The sequence below is a fragment of the Chaetodon trifascialis genome, chromosome 1 (assembly GCF_039877785.1).
Source record: "Chaetodon trifascialis isolate fChaTrf1 chromosome 1, fChaTrf1.hap1, whole genome shotgun sequence".
Classification (NCBI taxonomy): Eukaryota; Metazoa; Chordata; class Actinopteri; order Chaetodontiformes; family Chaetodontidae; genus Chaetodon; species Chaetodon trifascialis.
Window position 1 is genome coordinate 20,545,162 of NC_092056.1, and position 17,680 is coordinate 20,562,841.

The 17,680-nt window shown below is 41.3% G+C and overlaps 1 protein-coding gene across 1 annotated transcript; it reads left to right on the forward strand.

The window, feature by feature from the left end:
* The first annotated feature begins 2,783 nt into the window (after positions 1 to 2,783).
* zdhhc7 (zinc finger DHHC-type palmitoyltransferase 7) lies at positions 2,784 to 17,501 on the forward strand. Its single transcript, XM_070967086.1, has 8 exons — positions 2,784 to 2,947; positions 4,282 to 4,387; positions 8,748 to 9,098; positions 11,578 to 11,702; positions 11,873 to 11,969; positions 12,638 to 12,719; positions 13,506 to 13,636; positions 13,924 to 17,501. Exons 3-8 carry the CDS (start codon positions 8,754 to 8,756, stop codon positions 14,104 to 14,106), a joined length of 963 nt encoding a protein of 320 aa, XP_070823187.1. The 5' UTR covers positions 2,784 to 2,947; positions 4,282 to 4,387; positions 8,748 to 8,753; the 3' UTR covers positions 14,107 to 17,501.
* Positions 17,502 to 17,680: the final 179 nt, after the last annotated feature.

A 17,680-nucleotide genomic window follows, 5' to 3' on the forward strand; every position in this document is an offset into this window, starting at 1 on the left:
AGATAGACTTTATTGTCTGTCCCAGGCTCAAACAAAAATACAGCACATATCACACACACAGATGACAAGTGAAATGTTAAAAGGAAACAGCAGCCAATACATGCCAGATATATATACTGTTCAATGTCTTGTGCTATCCTGTCATGGACTCTCCTTTTTGCTCATCTTCTGCTTTCTTTACCTCTCATCAGAAGGCGATATGAGGTGGGGTGCATCCCCTATGTTAGCAAAATGACCAATAAGCATGCCCCTTGTCAACCTGCCATCCCCTCTCCATCCCATAGTGGCAGAGAGAGTGCAGGGGCAGAGGGGTTGTTTAGCTGAATATGTTAGTCTGACTCATTGATCCGTTATTTAAGTCGTTGGTATCTGTGGCCCCGACCATGGCTCTGAAATATCAGCAGCTGTGTAATCCATGGTGCTGTCCATGGTGCTGAAGTAGCACATAGACATAGACTATGTATAGACAGATTCCAAACTGTGCCTTTTTCTGACAGTCCCGTCTTCCTGTCAGTTTCATCTTGGATCTATAATATTCTCTGAACTTCATGCTCATATCATCAGAGTTTTGTCACCTCCATGATCAAAGTGAGAGGTAACAATATGTAGTCACGGACCAGCCAGAAGATCATAGTATTCCTAAAATAATTCTATGATCAATCAAAAGTGTCTGTGCTGCTGAAAATACACCCACAGACTCATGGGAGTTAACCTAGCCCTAACCCTCTCATTGGGCCACCCCTGTAAAATACTAAAAAATCCAGCTGTCTCCCATTCTCCCGATTTATTTTTTTGTCTCTCCTCATCTCGTCCCCTCTGATCCAAGCAAGGCCCCACATCTTGTTCTTCCCCTTTATTCCTGCCGCAGCACACACACACTGACGAGGGGACCAGCTACAGTCACATCACACGCTCCAAACCACTCTGCTCTCCACTCTACTTTGCTTCACTTCATTTCACTCTGAAGGCCTGCATGTCACCAAAGGGTGGTGGTGGTTGGTGGGGGGGTGGGGGTGGGGTGGCAAAATAATAATGCACATGGGAACTAAGGCCCCCGGTGGGAGATTTTATTTGTTACATGAGCACTTAGCATTCATTATTTAATAGAATACAAGACTCCAGATTACATCCAGAGTTAAAATCAAATACCCCTGCTTGCCTCAGTTACTATTCACAAGTCTCTAACGTACATGGTGGTACCGTGTATCCAAGCAGGAGATGTTTTGGAAGATCTATATCAGGTGGGGAGAGCCCTGAGGAGGATGCAGCAGACAGTTTCTAGCCACTGTGGCAGCTCTTTTGGCAGTCAGTCAGATGCTTATCTTGCCATAATGGAGAGAGAGAGAAGCAGTTCTGGAAATGGAAAGGGCTTCAGTCCCCAGATTCAGCCTTTAAGCTGCTTTAGAGGATTGCTGGGTATTTTTTCTCTCCCTCCCTCTAAAGCAGACAGCTGATATCGGCTCTGAACCAGAACAGGAGAGGGCAGAAGCCCTGAGCTTTCACTGCGCAGCTGCAGACACAGGGCAGGGAAGGGACAAGCTGCTTTGTCTTGGCTTTATAATCCACTCTTGGGAGACACGTGATGGCAGAGACTGCTGCCAGGAAGGTCCTGCTGCTCCCTGCTGGGGACATGCTGCTACAAGTGGGCATCTGTCCCCAGCTGACCACAAGAGATCCTGGTCAGGGCAAGCTAAATATTTCATTTAGTTACACCATGTGTTTTTCTGCAGCTGTCAGTCCCCAACATGCCTGATGTGATGTCACTGACTGGACCAGAAGTGTCACATGCATGGAAGTTTTAGCCTTACTAAGACCAGGATGGTTTTCTGCTTTGCTGAATTAGTCATGCATGGATTTCGGTGAAGTTCAAGGTTATGGTCAGTCTAGCAATTTCAAGAGGATTCAGTGAGTTTGGGCTTTTGAGAGGGACTGGGTTCAGATCAGGCAAGCCAGAGGCTGTAAAATATTCATTCCTTTTCTATAACAGCTTCTCCTGATCAAGGTTGGGGTGCAAGAGCAGCTCAAGTGGAGACTGGTTTGAAAAGTTTCCATGCAACCTTAACAGTGACAGAAATTGATGTGGAATTGATCTTCACTGTGAAGGTTTACACAATTCAAGTTTTGAGAGTTTGATGATTGGTGTACATACCATAAGGAAATGAATGAGAATCAAAAGATACATCCAGAAGCCTTAAAGTAGAAGTCTTACATTTAACATTTGTCCACAGAATGGTGAAATTTACTGTTATGGTCTCTTAATGCAATACATTGAAATGAATAATTCAATGGCTCAAACCATTCGTTTGTGGCATTGAGTTACTATTCTATAAGTGATAAAAAGTGTAGACCTTTGCTTAGACAACATAGAATAAAGCAGAGCATGCACACATACATACATTATATACATAGGTTACATGTATATATACATGGATATACATATGGATATATACACCCATACCTAAATCCATGCATAAATACACAGGCCTACCTTAATAAATTATATATGTATACATGCTCAGGAACTTTTGACTGCAGCCATTTTACTAACTGTAGATTACCTTAACTAGATAGTAAGCCCATAAATCTGCAGTATTTCAATTTCAGTGTCTCAGAGATTAGTTGGGGAGTGCCATGCATTGTATTTAGCCAACAGCACCCGCGAGTGGGGAACTGAGATTATCGCAGTGATATAGTTGCAATTCTGCCACAATCCACGAGATGGCGATATTCAAGCAAATATTTTTCCCCGGGCTTTCACGAACAGTGACGAAGAAACCCGAGGCGAACCCCGGAAGCTCCGTCGCTACTGGTCACTGTCAGCCCGTTGTTAGAGCGATGTGTTACTGCTGCTGCGGGCACGGCTACGTTGGAGTAGGAGTTTATCTTAGACGGGACACCAAAATGTATTAAGAAGGCGTTCCCAACAAAAGAAACGAGCAATATTGAGGTATGCAATTTAACTGTCACTCGGGAATCTCTGCTTTTGCGCTCGGCGCTCGCGTACAGTGTTAGCATGCTAGCTGTGTTAGCTTCTGTTAGTGGGCTAGTAGTTAGCAAGCGAGATTTACCATCCAGTCTGGATGCATGTGAAGTCAGGCTAGCAAGCTGCCGTGTGTGTGTGTGTGTGTGTGTGTGTGTGTGTGTGTGTGTGTGTGTGTGTGTGTGTGTGTGTGTGTGTGTGTGTGTGTGTGTGTGTGTGTGTGGACAGTTTTCAGTTTCAGTCACGACCTTTATTGCAGCAGAGATGTGAAGAAGGGCTCTAATCTCAGTCACACCTCTCTAACTAATCTGTTGAGATGCGTCAGTTTGTGGTTTGGTTAAACCAAAGTGTTATCTGGTTTGATTCTTGGGTGGACAGCCTTTGAATTAACGTCATACTGCCCCACTGTTGAAAAATGTGAAAATGCCAGTGACATTTCGGTCTAGTAACCTAACACAGACTGATAAAATTACATATTTCTGCAGTTATGAGTATCGGCCAGTGCATTTGGGTTGTTTTCGGAAAGAGGGGGAGACAATCCCAATCCTATTTCACAAAAAGCTGGAGGTGGTCGATAGAGTTTGCCGGTATTTCTCAGTAATTGCCGCATCTCAGTATTGCCACTGTAGTTTGGTGGCTTGCACAGAGTCCTCGGCTACATTGAGGTGGTCAGCACTCTCAGGATATGATTGATTCAATGATGATTGGGTCAAGTCCATAAAGGAAAATCTGTCACTCAACAGACTATTAGCAGAAAATACTTGCAATGTCACCACATTGCTAAGAATAGACATCATGATGGGTGTGTTTTCCATGGAGTAAAAAGGGAACACTTGTTACCTCGTGGACACCACACAGACTCATTCAGCTGAGGCGGAAGCAGGCATTGTACTCTCACTGTGGCAACGTGTGGTAACTGTTGCTGGTTTATTTGTTTGACCTAGACCTGCTTAATAGAGTCAAAAACGGCAGCCCTGCAATTAATCATCCCTTCATGAGGGTTATGATGTTAAGGTTTTGTTGAAACTGCTTTAGAGAGGCATTGATTCCACTGTATGGTCATGGTAATGTTTACACTCATAAGCAAAAGCAGTGAACATTATAATGCTCATGGATTCAAGACTGCAATAGGTTTAGGCTTGCCGTACAATAAACTAATAGATTGTCAGTAAAGTGTTTGCATATTAATAATAACTTTTGATCAAATGATTTAACACATTTTGTGTGTGTGTGTGTGTGTGTGTGTGTGTGTGTGTGTGTGTGTGTGTGTGTGTGTGTGTGTGTGTGTGTGTCTTTTTCAGGTGTCAGCCTCTACCTGTCATTCTACATATGCACAGTACTTCATCCTGAATGCTGGTCCAGGAGGTACACACCACAGCATGTCTTTGTAAAGAGAGAACATATTAGGTAGGATGCCTCATATTTTTCTCAATCTGCATGTCTTGTGTTTCGCAGAGTAAAACGATTAACAAGGGAAAACGGAGCAAAGCGGCTCACCTCATGTCATCTGTTTGTCTCTTCTGCAAAAGCTGGTATAGTGACATTCCTCAGTTTGCCTTTTGCTGGTGAAAAGGAGATCTTACATCGAGGCACTGAATTGTTGACTATGACTAAACTGTCTGCACACTTAAAAGTATAACAGTAGGACTGCAGAGAGTGAAGTGTCAAACTGCTGTCAGTCAAAGGAAATTCAAGACATACCTTTGACGATGGTTTGGATGGCCTGTTAAGAAGTGTGAACAAAGGTTTTTAGAAATCACTCCTAATAGTATAATTATGATCAATGTTAATTTCAGGTGTGTGACAAATAGCATATTGAGTTTTGAGCTGGACTGGCCATCCTTGTGATGTTTGATTATTTGGTTGTGAATATCGTAGGTTGAATGTTTTTACAGAGTAAGACTTAAAAATAATAAGGCATGTATTGGTTATTTGTAATGTTTTTGGCCACTAGAATCTTTGTGAGTAATTCAGTTGTGTCAAAACTCCCACGCAGGGGCAGTTGTATTTTTGTTTACTTACTGTTTTCAGTTAGAATGACATTAGGTTGGCTATTGACAATTTGGGAATGTGACAGTGAAACATAACATCATTTTTTGGCTTCAGCTATTGTCTCATCTAATTTTCTTTGACAGTAGATGCCAGTCATAGTATGTGATGACCCTGCAAAGTGATACGAGCAGGAAGAAGGAAGATACTGAGGAGGCTGAACTTACATACTTATGTCAGGGAGAAGAGAAGAAGAGGGATAAGGAGGGGAGGGGGAGAGACCAGGACCAGTGGCTCTTGTGTTGTGCCCTCTGACTGGGAAGGGCAGGCAGCTGGACAAGCAGCTGCTGTGGCTTTAATGGACCTCCCTTTCATTGACCACAGCAAAATCAATACGCCTCAAACTGGCCAAGAGCATTTTCTGTCCTCTTTAAGGACAATGCTAACTCTGTCTTGTTTAGCAGAAAAACAGCATGCTGTTCAGCACTGATGTGGTGTGGTGAACAACGCTGTAATTGAAAACTTGTTTAAAGTCAAATTGACAGAGGCACCCTGTGGCAGGTACACAGAAAGCTTCTGCAAATAGCAGACCTGTGTTCACTTGTCACATCACATTTGTCTCCATCACGCACTATAATATTTCCAACATTTCCAACATTCACCGTGTGTTTAGCTTTACTTCAATAAAACTTTATCCTGGCATGTGTAGCACTGCATCCATAGTAGTTGATCTTACTGATTCAGCTCTGTGTGTCCAATATTTTCCAAGTTTTCTGTTTTCTCCTGTCATCACATGCCGCTCTGATTAATTACTACGAAGCAAATGTATGAGCCAGATCAGTGAGTCACTACCATTTTTTGAGCTTTTTGAGACTCTTTTGATGTTTGAATTAGTGCTATCAACTGAGGCAGTGCTTTCCCCCAGCCTCATGTCCAGCCTTGATCTTTGTGATGCAAAAAAAAAAATACAATTTTATCTTAAAAGGCAAGTCAGCTGTGCTCACATCATTCAGTGAGGCATGCTGTTATGTTAGAATAAGTGAAACTGTGGTGGCTGTTTGGATTGTTCACTCTGTGTTTCACACTCTGCTTACTTGCACCTGTGTTTCCAGTGTTTTAATGGTGTTTGGTGGGGCATTGTTGACAGCTGGCATAGCAAGAGTAAAAAACAAGGAATAAGAAAAATATCAGGCTTTGTAGAGCCAGTACAAGTTTATTGAACATGCCTGAATTGGCCTCGATCCCAATCAGCTTGAGACCTCCCTTGTCTTGTGATTATGCACAATGGAGTAATAAATTAAGTTTTTATCTGGAACACAAGTGTGAAAAAGCAAAGCGACTTCTCCTCCAGACGATGGACATCACTGGATGGGTTTCCACTTTGTACAGTTGAACCAAACGTGCTGTTGAGACTGGGTCTGTCCAGCACCATGGTCAAGTTTACTCAAAACACTGGACCATCCCTGACTCCAAAAAAGTGAAAGACCTGTATTTGGTCTTATCATATAATCTAGAGGCAGAATTTCAATTACACTGTAAGACCTGCAGCATTTGTTTTGGATTAGTTTTTAGAAAGTGACTGTCTGTGTTTTTGTATTTTTTCACTTTGTTCAGATTGTCTGATTTTCTGTGTCAAATATTAATATATTGAAATTTTAATTCAAAGCCACATGTTTATGCCACCCATAAGCTTTTTTTAAAGTCTGCAGCAAAAATTTAAAATCATTAATATTGATTATATTGTACTGGAGAACTTAGGTTGGTGTGTCACCAGCCACAACAAGCCTTTAGCCAATCCACTTAAAGTGCTGCTCTAGGATTACATCTGATCAATGTGTGATCGAAATTGGGTCCTAAAGCCAGTTGTTAACACAAACCTGCTCCATAACAAGCCTCTTACCAACTTTTGGTACCTGTTTTTGTGCTTTAAAGGTTTTGAATAGCCATCATCTCTACTGGAATATAATATAGTTTTTCAATAGAATAACCCTATTACACTCATTCAGTTCCCACAAAATCACTGTGTGCCCTGAACTGGACTTCTAACTGTTCTCTGTTTTTCTTGCTGTCAGAAAGACATCGTGGCTGGTTTGGGGTTTCAACTCTGCAGGCTGAAAACCTCTCACCCCTGCTAGCATTTACATTTTGCAATCAATTTCAATGACACCCACTGACATGGAAAGTTTTTGGATGCAAGCAGAAACCAACAGCAGTGTGTTGTTTGGAAGGCTGCCTGGTTGGCTAGTCAGCTAAAGACTGAAAGCTTAGCTCTGCACCACCCATCTCACTGGAAATGTCTCATTTGATTTAAATGCTTAGGGAAAGGAAGCAGTCATTTGCTTCAAAGAATGACACCGGAGTCAACTGGAACACTGCACCAACAAATGCAATAAGTGCCTCTACCTAAAAACTTGAGTCAGTCGCGTGGCTTAATAATGTCTAAATAATTAGTGGCTGGTAAGGTGTAAAAGCATGTTTCACAGAATTCACAATGCAAGGTTGTTCTTTGGCCTTTGTTGCTGACATTAATTTCAGGAGAATGAGAGCATGTGTATGTGCACTTGGTTGTCAAAGATAGTGTCATGACAGATAGTCATAATTGGGCATTGTCTTTCAGGAAAAGCTTGTGATTGAAGCAGTTCTTTGAAACGGATGGAAGTGAAAATCTTGCTGTCTGGTTTGCTATCCTATAGATAGGATGAGAAGTCCTTCATTCTCAATAGAAAGGATAATACTCATTATTAATCGGGTCTGTCTTAAGTGCAAAATGAGCACGTATGAATTTTCAAGCTGAATACACTGGAATAAACGAACTGTGAATGGGTCTTTCAAAGGAATAATGAATGTTAAGGGGTTTTCTGTGTGAAATGGAACCCAAGAACATTCTAAAAACACTCCATTTCAATCACGTAATACTCTCTGTGAGTATTTGGGCATGGACAGATGGATGTTTTGATCTGACCTCTTGCTAATCTAATAGTAAATGGCAATATGAGTTACACTAAAGAAACCTGAAATCATAGATTATTAAATATATTTTGGTACTGCCTTGTGAGTCACAGTGAAGTCTGCCAGCATGAAGTAACTGGGTCTGCAGATTATTATTAGCCTCTATTCCTCACATGTACCTCAGCTGTAGGCTCAGTTTCCTAAAGGTATCAGAGCAGCCATTGATTTATCTTAGGGCTGCGTACTTGGACTCTGGCCGGTCCACAGCGTTCTCTTGTGACCTTGACATGAATACAAAGGAAGAAACTCCAGTGATTCATGTCTCTGTAATAGCAGCTGCTTAGCTCAAAGGGCCCTGAGCTTTGAGAGTTGAGTCCAAGGCTGACTCACCATTGTTCATCCTTTTTTTATGCCCCTGCTAGCAGCGTGGAATAAGGATGGTGATGTTAGTTGGTTGTCCATCCAGCCTGCCAATTTTGTTTTTTCCCAGGATGGGCAAGTCATGACCTACCCTACTCCACCCCTGGTTGGCTAGTATTTGCCTGGGTTGGTTAGGTTTAGGCAAGAGGAGTGACATTGGTTAGGATTGTCTTACCCCAGTCAGTGTCTTATGATTTAGCTGGCTCTTTGTTCTGCATAGAGTACCTTCACAGAAGCAGCACACTTGATAAATGTCATTGCCTCTTTGTGCAGTTTGTATCATTTTAATTGGCATACATTGTAATAATGATGTTTACTTATAGAATAACTGTATATTATCTTGTGCTTTGTCATTTTGGGAACACAGAGACAGTAACCCTAAATTTTGTCCTGCTTTGAATGTTTCCAGGGCATAATGCAGTCTTCAAACCACCGACTGCGAGATATGGAGCAGCACCACCCACTGCTGTCAGCAGGGGCAGATGTCGAGACGGGGAGCCTGGCAGGTGGAGTGATGGTCGGGGGAGCCCACACTGGCCACACAGCGGGGAATCGCACGCTGTGGTTCATTCAGGACAGCTGTGGGATGGTGTGTGCAACCATGACCTGGTTCCTGGTGCTGTACGCTGAATTCGTGGTGAACTTTGTGATGCTACTGCCCAGCAAAAACTTCTGGTACTCATTGCTGAACGGGGCCACCTTCAACTCTCTGGCTGTGCTTGCATTGGCCTCGCATCTGCGCACCATGTTGACTGACCCGGTAAGGATGTTAAGGAGAGTAACAATGGGTGGGGTTGAAGATGCAGATAGAGGAAAGGAGGGAGGGTGAGAGGAAGAAAGGGAAGAAAAGGCTAGATAGATTCACTGAAGTCAGGTGAGGCTTTTTTGTGTTTACATAACAAATACCGCTAATTAATATCTAATTTGCTACCAGAGAACAATGCTTTTTTTTGTTTGTCTGTTTGTTTTGTCAGATCTTCCCAGAAAATAAAAGGACCAGAAACAAAGTCAGGGACTTTGTATTTGCGCATCTGAACAGCTGTGGATGCTTCTGTGTTTAAGGGTCCTCACAAACCTTTAAGCATTTTGCGTCAAACAATTTAATTATTTAAAAAAATGACTTTTTCTGCTCAAAGTTCAATTAACTTTTAGTTTGTACCATTCTCTGTTGTTTTTATAATTGTCTCTTGTTATATGAAGTGTTTTTATACTTTCAAGTGGTCACTGATTTGCCTTAAACCTCCTGCAGTGTGAGATGGCACAGTCAAAAGTAAGTGCTACAAGGACTCCTCTGCACTGTATTACTGATACTTTGTGACTACTCTTGGTGAATTCAGTTAATTCATGCTTCAGGGGGTTGTAGGTCAAAAATTGTTAGTGCTGCTGCTGCATCAACTCATTCTTACTCAGAGAAAGTAGATGTGTGGTGACAGCATCACTGGTGCTTTCTAGCCCAACAGCCCAGCCTCAACAATTGCTCCATTTAAAAGCTGAAAATAGTACACAGAAGGTTGTGCAGTAGTATGTCAAACTGGGAGTTCGACTAAGCGACTAAGAGGAAAACTAGGCTCGCAGTTCAAAGTAATACATACAATGAAGCATGACTGCCCATAACAAAGCAAATATGTCTGGCAAGAAAGGGTTACTTTTCCAAGATTATTACAAAGAATGTTGGGAAGTCAAGAATATTATTCTCCACTATTGACCAGGTACTAAACACTGGCCTCACCTGTCCACACTTCTCTTCATCACATTGTGAAGAACTTGCATCACTCTGTCACTGAGTCCAACTCATCCACCTCATGTTGACTCTGTACCTACAGCTTTTTTAAAGCTTCAAGTCGTGTCCTGAAGATTCTAAATCCATCTCTGCAAACAGGCATCTTCCCAGAAGCCTTCAACACGACCCATACTCAGCCTAGATAGTAATGCATTCACAAATTACAGGCCAATATCCAACCTTCATTCATCAGTAAGAGATAGTTTCTCTGCAAATTAACATAATATCTTGGTTCTGACTGTGTGTTAAACTGGTTCAAAACATCAAAGAGAGAAAGTTTTCTGTCAGTCTTGGAGATCATGTGTCTGAGAAACACACCTGCTTGTTGACATCTGTTTTTGGGGTTTGGGGTGTGTTTTGGGTCCATTACTGTTCTCATTATATATGCTGCCACTTGGTAACGTCATTAGAGACCACAATGTATGTTTCCATAGTTACGCAGATGACACACAACTGTACATCTCTGCTGAACCAAATGATGTTGCAGCTGTAGACTGATGGTCTCTTGGCAATAAATAAATGGATGAGCAATAATTTCTTAATCTTGAATGTGGACAAAACTGAAATCGTGAAATGAACTCTGTGGATTAAGAAGTCTGGGTGTTATCCTAGATTTAGATCTAAGTGTGATGACAACATTTATATTTATTTCTAAATCAAAAACATGCTGAAAAACGGATTCATGACTTGGTTACTGTAACGCATTATTTACTGGCCTCCCAAAAAAAAAAAAAAACACCGAGAGACTTCAGCTCATTCAAAACTCTGCAGCTCGGCTATTAACCAGAACCAAGAGCAGAGAGCACATTAGTCCAGTTTTAGCTGCTCTGCACTGTAACATTCAGAATTGATTTTAAACTCCTCCTCCTCGTATACAAAGCTAAGACCAAGCTACATCCCTAACTCCCTTGTTCACTAGTTACATTCAAGAGCACTGCGATCATCTGCTGCAGGTTTGTTGAAAGTTTCCAACAGCTGAAAGGAAATTAGGGATGCAGCCTTTATCCATTAGGCCCCAAAGATCTGGAACTCACTACCTACAAATGTCAGGAAAGCCAGCTCGTTGAATATTTGTAAAAGAAAGCTTAAAAACGTATCTTTTCACATTAGCCTTTAACTAGCTATGACCGTCCTGATAACAGGCCTGAAACCTTGCCTCCTACTTATGCACTGCTGTGCTTTTAAAATGTCTCATATTTTACTTGATTTTATTCATTCTGTGTACTCTATTTTTAACTTTTCTCAGCATTATTCAGTGGTTTTATTTTCCATCTTATGCATTCTCCTTATTTTCATCCTTATTCTATTTTATTTTTGTACTGTTATAATCAAGTGCTGCATAGGCAAATGCTGCAAAGACAAACAGCTTAACGTCTGAGCCATTATGGCATAATTCATTTATGTGGACAATTATGACTTACAGCATTTGTCGTTGTCTGTCTTTCATCGCCCTGCTTAGGGTGCAGTTCCTAAAGGCAACGCAACCAAGGAGTACATGGAGAGCTTACAGCTAAAGCCTGGTGAGGTCATCTACAAGTGCCCAAAGTGCTGCAGCATCAAGCCTGAGAGGGCACACCACTGCAGGTCAGCCTAAATGTTGCTACCATATTTATACAGAATTAAATTGTGACATGCTCCATTGTTGCATCCAAACATTTGTATACATCTATGTGGTGTAACCAGGAGCAGGATAGTTGATGACATGAGCAGAGTCAGTGGCTCACACTTTAACATCTTCTCTCTCCTGCCTGCAGTATTTGTAAAAGATGCATCAGGAAGATGGATCACCACTGTCCCTGGGTCAATAACTGTGTGGGAGAAAAGAATCAGAGATTCTTTGTACTTTTCACTGTAAGTACACACAATTACTCATGGAGTAGTGTGGTAAGGATTAGAAATGTACATTTTACCTCCTGTAATTCCTTTAAGTTTACATTGTCTCCCATCTTTTCAAAGTGGCAGTAGTCTTGACTCTCCTGTACTTTGTCCACACATCTTTTTCATTAATGTATTTTTTTAATTTTTCTAAAATAACATGACTTTATATCAGACTAGAGGGGAAACTGGGCAAATTCCCATCACTTGTTGAAAATTGTCCCACTATTTTTTCATGAGGAAATAACCAGCCTGGGTTCCCTGTTTAGCACTGATGTTGTGCACACTGGACACGGGCCTACATGACATGTGCTCTCATATTATGACTCTCATGACAACATCAGCACTTTTTTATGCCTTCATATGCTGACTGGATCTTTTCTGATGACAGAATCATAAAGCTGACATATATAGCTGAGCAGCACAAGGTCACCTGTGTGACCTGTGTGATGACATTTTTAGTGTGCTCTCCTTACAAATTGTCATAGATGGAGAAGTTAACAGTAAAGAAAATCCTGTATTGCAGCATAGCACCATACATAATGAGCTAGCCTACAATGATGCAAACCATTGCAGGATAATATCTTTTTGCATTCTCTCTGTCATTTTGTGTCATTACCCCCCACCCCCCCTTCTTTCTGCAGATGTACATAGCCTTGATTTCTGCCCATGCCCTGGGCCTCAGTGGTATGCACTTCTTCACCTGTATTAAAGTCCAGTGGAATGGTAAGGCTTCTCTGTCTTGCAGCATCGAGTTTGCTGCTACAACAGATGCCGTTTATGAGTCAGAAATACACCTATTTATGCAAGAAATTGAAACTGCTGAGAGAGATGAAAGGAGACAGAGTGGAAAAAGGAAAGAGTCGTTGTGCTGCACAAACATCACAGAGCTGCCATTGATCTTTTCTCACTCCCTCGGGAGTCTCTCTCTAGGAATAAACCAGAAATTTTAGATTTCATTCTTAGAACTCAAGCCTCTCCTGCCTTCTACGAGATGATATTTTGACTTAGCAGGGATATATTTTCCACCATGTTGTTTTCCATGCTAACCAGTGTTCCAGGCTACTGTAACAGATGCAGAACAGCAGTTTATACCAGGGCTCATCCCTAGTTGCAACCCTTTTTTTTGATGTAGAAATTTAGTTTTCGAGCTAGTTAGAATCAGGTAACAGTATTGGTGTATGTCGTATTAGAGTTACTGTCTGCACATCTAACCCCATATTGTGGGACTGCAGCATCAGTAACACAAAACTGAGGGAATCAATAGGCTAGATTATTAGCTTTATTTGACTTAAATAGGCAACATTTCAGTAGGGTCTTTGTTGGCGCACTTTGCAGGATTTTACACAACAGTCTATTTTGGTTTTTATGCCCTTAATGGGAAGGAATATCGACCTTTTAAATCACTCTTCTTCAAAATGCATTTTTACTTTATTTGGTGTTTGACTTGATGTTTCAGCTGTAAAGTACAAAATAAAAACTTAGCCTGTATTCCTCTCTTCCTGTGACCAGAGTGCAGTGACTTCTCTCCAGGGGTGTCTGTGCTGCTGCTGATCTTCCTCTGTCTCGAAGCCATCCTCTTCCTCACTTTCACAGCTGTAATGTTTGGGACGCAGATCCATTCCATCTGCAATGACGAGACGGTCAGTACACCCCGCGAGCTTGGTTCCCCACAACAAGCTGTGTGTGTGACAGGGAGGGTCACTGTAAGATGAGGCCATTTAGGGAAGAGATGACAAGAAAACTTTAGTCTTGATAAATGCCTTTGGCTCTATGAGTGTGTAGATAATATGTAAATAATTACATTTTCTCTCAGGGTTGTCCCCATGCTTTTTCTTGTTTTAATGTTTGTGTATTTTAGTATGCAAATGAGCCAAAGCAAACTTAATGAGGGATCTTTTATTTACAGAGGGGTTTGAATGTCTTACAGGAGATTGAACGCCTTAAAAATGAGAAGCCCACATGGGAGCGCCGCATGAGATGGGACGGAATGAAAGCTGTATTTGGGGGGCCACCCTCCCTGCTGTGGTGCAATCCATTCACTGGCTTGCGTCTGCGGCGCCTGTTGCTGTTGACCCATAGTCGCCGTGGCGGGTCCGAGTTTTCTGTCTGAGAGCGGGACAGACTGATGTGGCTCACCAACACTTGTCCATCTCTAAAGCAGGATTCCTTGTACGCCCTCCTTGACCAGAGCTATGGACCTCTGCTCCCTGAGGCTCTCCTTCATGTGTGGATGACAGGGGGAGACAGGCTGTTCCGGTGGAACCCCAGCGCATCACAACCCCCACGGAAAGTTTGTATTCTCAATCTGACATGCTGATGTAGACCCGGCACCTATGGTCTGCTGAACAACTGGAGTATTGTTTTTAACATGAGCAGCTTTTTGGTTTGTTTGTGTGTTTTAGGTAAAGCATGCAGTATGTAACGCAAGTGAGTGTTTTATTCCTTGTGAGACCGTCCAGGGTGTAGTTTGAGCCAACTCATGCACCTTCAGTACACATCCTCAGCAGTTTGTTTTCTTTGCTACGCACAGCAGCAAAGTGTTTTTTGAAGAGGGATCAGCAACAGATCTTTCATCATCACTGGACACATACAAGAGGATCTCAATGGAGAATTGATGGAAACTGTTCTGTTGGACCCAGACAAGGAAATCAGTCATGCACTACTTACGCGGCACTTGAGAAAAGGTCTGGATATGGAGCACAGTGGACATCAGACATGGAACTGTGCTGCCTTGATTTGCATGTATAACAGCTCAATCAGCTACTGTGAACACAAGCCTCATTCTTATTCAAGAGGACTGAGTGGCTTTCTGTTCATCTTCATTATCATGTTTTTCCCTCCTTGGCGGAAATTGTTGATTCTTTAGGTTACTCAGGCCAGAAGAAATAAACTTCTCCTTTTTTTGAAGAACTGCTGAATCTTCTTTACCTTTCATCGCGGTGACCACTCCTCAGCAGTTGAACATAATGAGATGACTACTGTTGTTCTGAAACTTCATTTAGTTTAAAATACAAAAATCACTGTTTTGTAGTACAGCCCTGACTCAAAAAAAAAAAGCTGGGACACCATGTAAAACAAACCAGCAACAGTTTTACAGTGTTAGTGAGCCCATGGAGTCATATCCTTTATACAATCACGTGTTCACAGAGTGGTGATTTGCATTGCTGGTATGAAATTCAAAATAAGCAATGAAGTTGAGGTAAAACATTCGATATATTGTCTTTGTACTGTTTTCAGTTGAGTATGTCAAAAGGGATTCGGAAATTATCACATTTTGTGTTTTTCATGTTTTAGCATCCCAATCTTCTTGGATTCAGGGTTTTAATTGTGCGTTTGTGTTCATACATTTGCCATTCCAACACTCCTACATGCTGCTCCATGTATCTTTCTCTGCTAACGATAAGTGGAAAACTGGAGGCTAATTCTGTTAGCATTGAAATTCTGACAAAACACCCTTATAAAACCCAGAGGCGGAGCCAAGCCTCAGACATCGTGGCTTTGCATGCTCCTCAGCCACCGTGTGGTGCCACATTTTGAAGAGGGAAACATGAAACACTAGCACAGCCTCCTTTGGCTCATCGTGAGCTCATTCTGATCCACAGAGCCAAGCTCCATTGTGCAGTCAGCTTGTAGAATTAAAAGGGAACTGCTTTGCTGAAAGAGGCCAAGGTACCAGGCTCATTATACAAGCTTTAATACTGAACAAAGTCTCGGGGAGCTCAGCAGATGCTTGTGAGGCCTTTCCTACTTCACTCCAGAAATGTCAGGCCTGTAACATCTAGTGGCAGGACGGTAGCAAAGCAGTGTTATTAGAACACGTTTCCATGCCTTCACAGCCATTCAGTCAAGTGAATTTATCAGCTTGAAAGGCTTCTGTCATTATTGCCGTATTTATGAAAGTGTTTTGTTCTCCTATTTTTCCATAATGAATCAGCCTGTTTGCACTGGATGAGAGTGGCTCTTTGAACCTAGAGTTCGGGATTTAAAGTCAAGGTCTGACTGGTGGGCTGGTATCGTTAAAGTATTGTCATATCTACAGCCTCATAGTCTTATTTTTATCGCATCTTGGACAATACACTGCTGTTTGTTCTCATTTGTGGTTGTCAGGAGAAGGAAATCTATCACTACTGTTTACACTAAATGTTGATATCTGATACTCTATGGCCATAGTATTTTAAGAAACATGCTGTCATTAGAATGTAAAGCGTATATATTGTGGGACTAAGGGACACAGCACTGAAAACGGATATCAGGGGATTTTATTAATGCTGGCCTCTCATTTTTCGTTTTATTCTGCTGGACTGCATCGCCTCAGCAACTGTTTTCTTCATACATGTTTGGAGAGTATGTCTTCAGGTTGAAGTCCATTATCCTAACACGCTCATTGCGCTTTTTAATTTATGAGGTGGAAGATGCGGAGGAGTCAAGTTACACCAAACACACGATGGGTCCATAAAGATCATATACAAGCTGTCTGTCATGTATTCATGTGTGTAAGACTTACAAGAAATCAACAGGAAAGTCCTTGATGTTTAGTTTGGCACACGCACAAATATGTTGCTAATCAAGCAGCTGATATTAAAAATTGTTGCAGGTATTGCTGGCAGAATTACACCCAGTGCCAATGAGAGGCATAAAGTCTAATGAACACAAAATGTCCTTATAGTAGAAGTAAATATCTAAAAAAGGACTTGAAGTAACAGTGGCAGGACTAATACACTGCTAATCTTTTAGTTGTAGTTTGCAGGAAGTAGCTGAACAAGAGAGCTGATTATGGACTGACAAATATTGCTGTGTTTACTGAGTGTAAGTATTTGGTGTGGACTGGTGTAGTTGGGGCAATAATTTGGGCTAGTTTGATGTATTTCATAATAGGATAGTCCATTTTCAAGACCAAACTCAGATGCTGTGATCATAATGTCTTAAATTTGGATTCTGTCATGGGGTGTGTAGTTTTGTATTCATGCTCAGCAAAAGAATCAATGAAAGATGACTTCTTTTTTTTAAAGGTTATACCGGTAATTGTATTTTCTCCACCTTCTGCTGTATGACTTAAAAGAATATAATCACCATGGGGAGAGGATTGCTTGAAAATTGAGCAATTGAATGATTCATTACTATTTCAATGTTCAACACTATTCTGTCAAAGGTTTTAGTCATATTAGTTAAAGAGGATTTACACAGAAAATGTGGCGCAAAGAACATTTTAGACGTGTAGTAATGATTCTTACCAGAATGGACGTTTGATCACAGAATTACCGTTAACATTGCCATGAACAGTTGAGAAAGGTTTTTGTTTCCTTCTCCCCCGAGAGAATGTTTCCTCCAGAACAAAAGTCCTTCAGCTTTATAAACAAAGTATAAAGGTTACTATTAACAATATATAAATGGAATGTTTTATGAAAGTTTTTTTAATTAATGTGTCATAATCTTATAATGTCTTATATCTTTAATGTCATTCTTTTACATAATAAACTTGATTAAATTAAAGCTAGAAATTGTGATTGATTGTCCATCGTACACAGTTACTTTTCTCTGCTCCTGGCTTTTCCTTCTGCATCACATAAAAAGTGCTGTGGCTTCCACACTGATGTAAGATGCTGCAGATGTGCAAGAAACAACAAAGGATTTCAGAAAAGATCAAAGCTTGGCGGGTGTGTCAGTAAGGTTAGAAACAACAAGAC

Coding starts and splice junctions, on each gene's coding strand:
- zdhhc7 (XM_070967086.1), top strand. CDS start 8,754: ATGCAGTCTTCAAACCACCGACTGCGAGATATGGAGCAGCACCACCCA. Junction 11,703..11,872: donor GAGAGGGCACACCACTGCAG/GTCAGCCTAAAT, acceptor TCCTGCCTGCAG/TATTTGTAAAAGATGCATCA. Junction 12,720..13,505: donor TATTAAAGTCCAGTGGAATG/GTAAGGCTTCTC, acceptor TCCTGTGACCAG/AGTGCAGTGACTTCTCTCCA.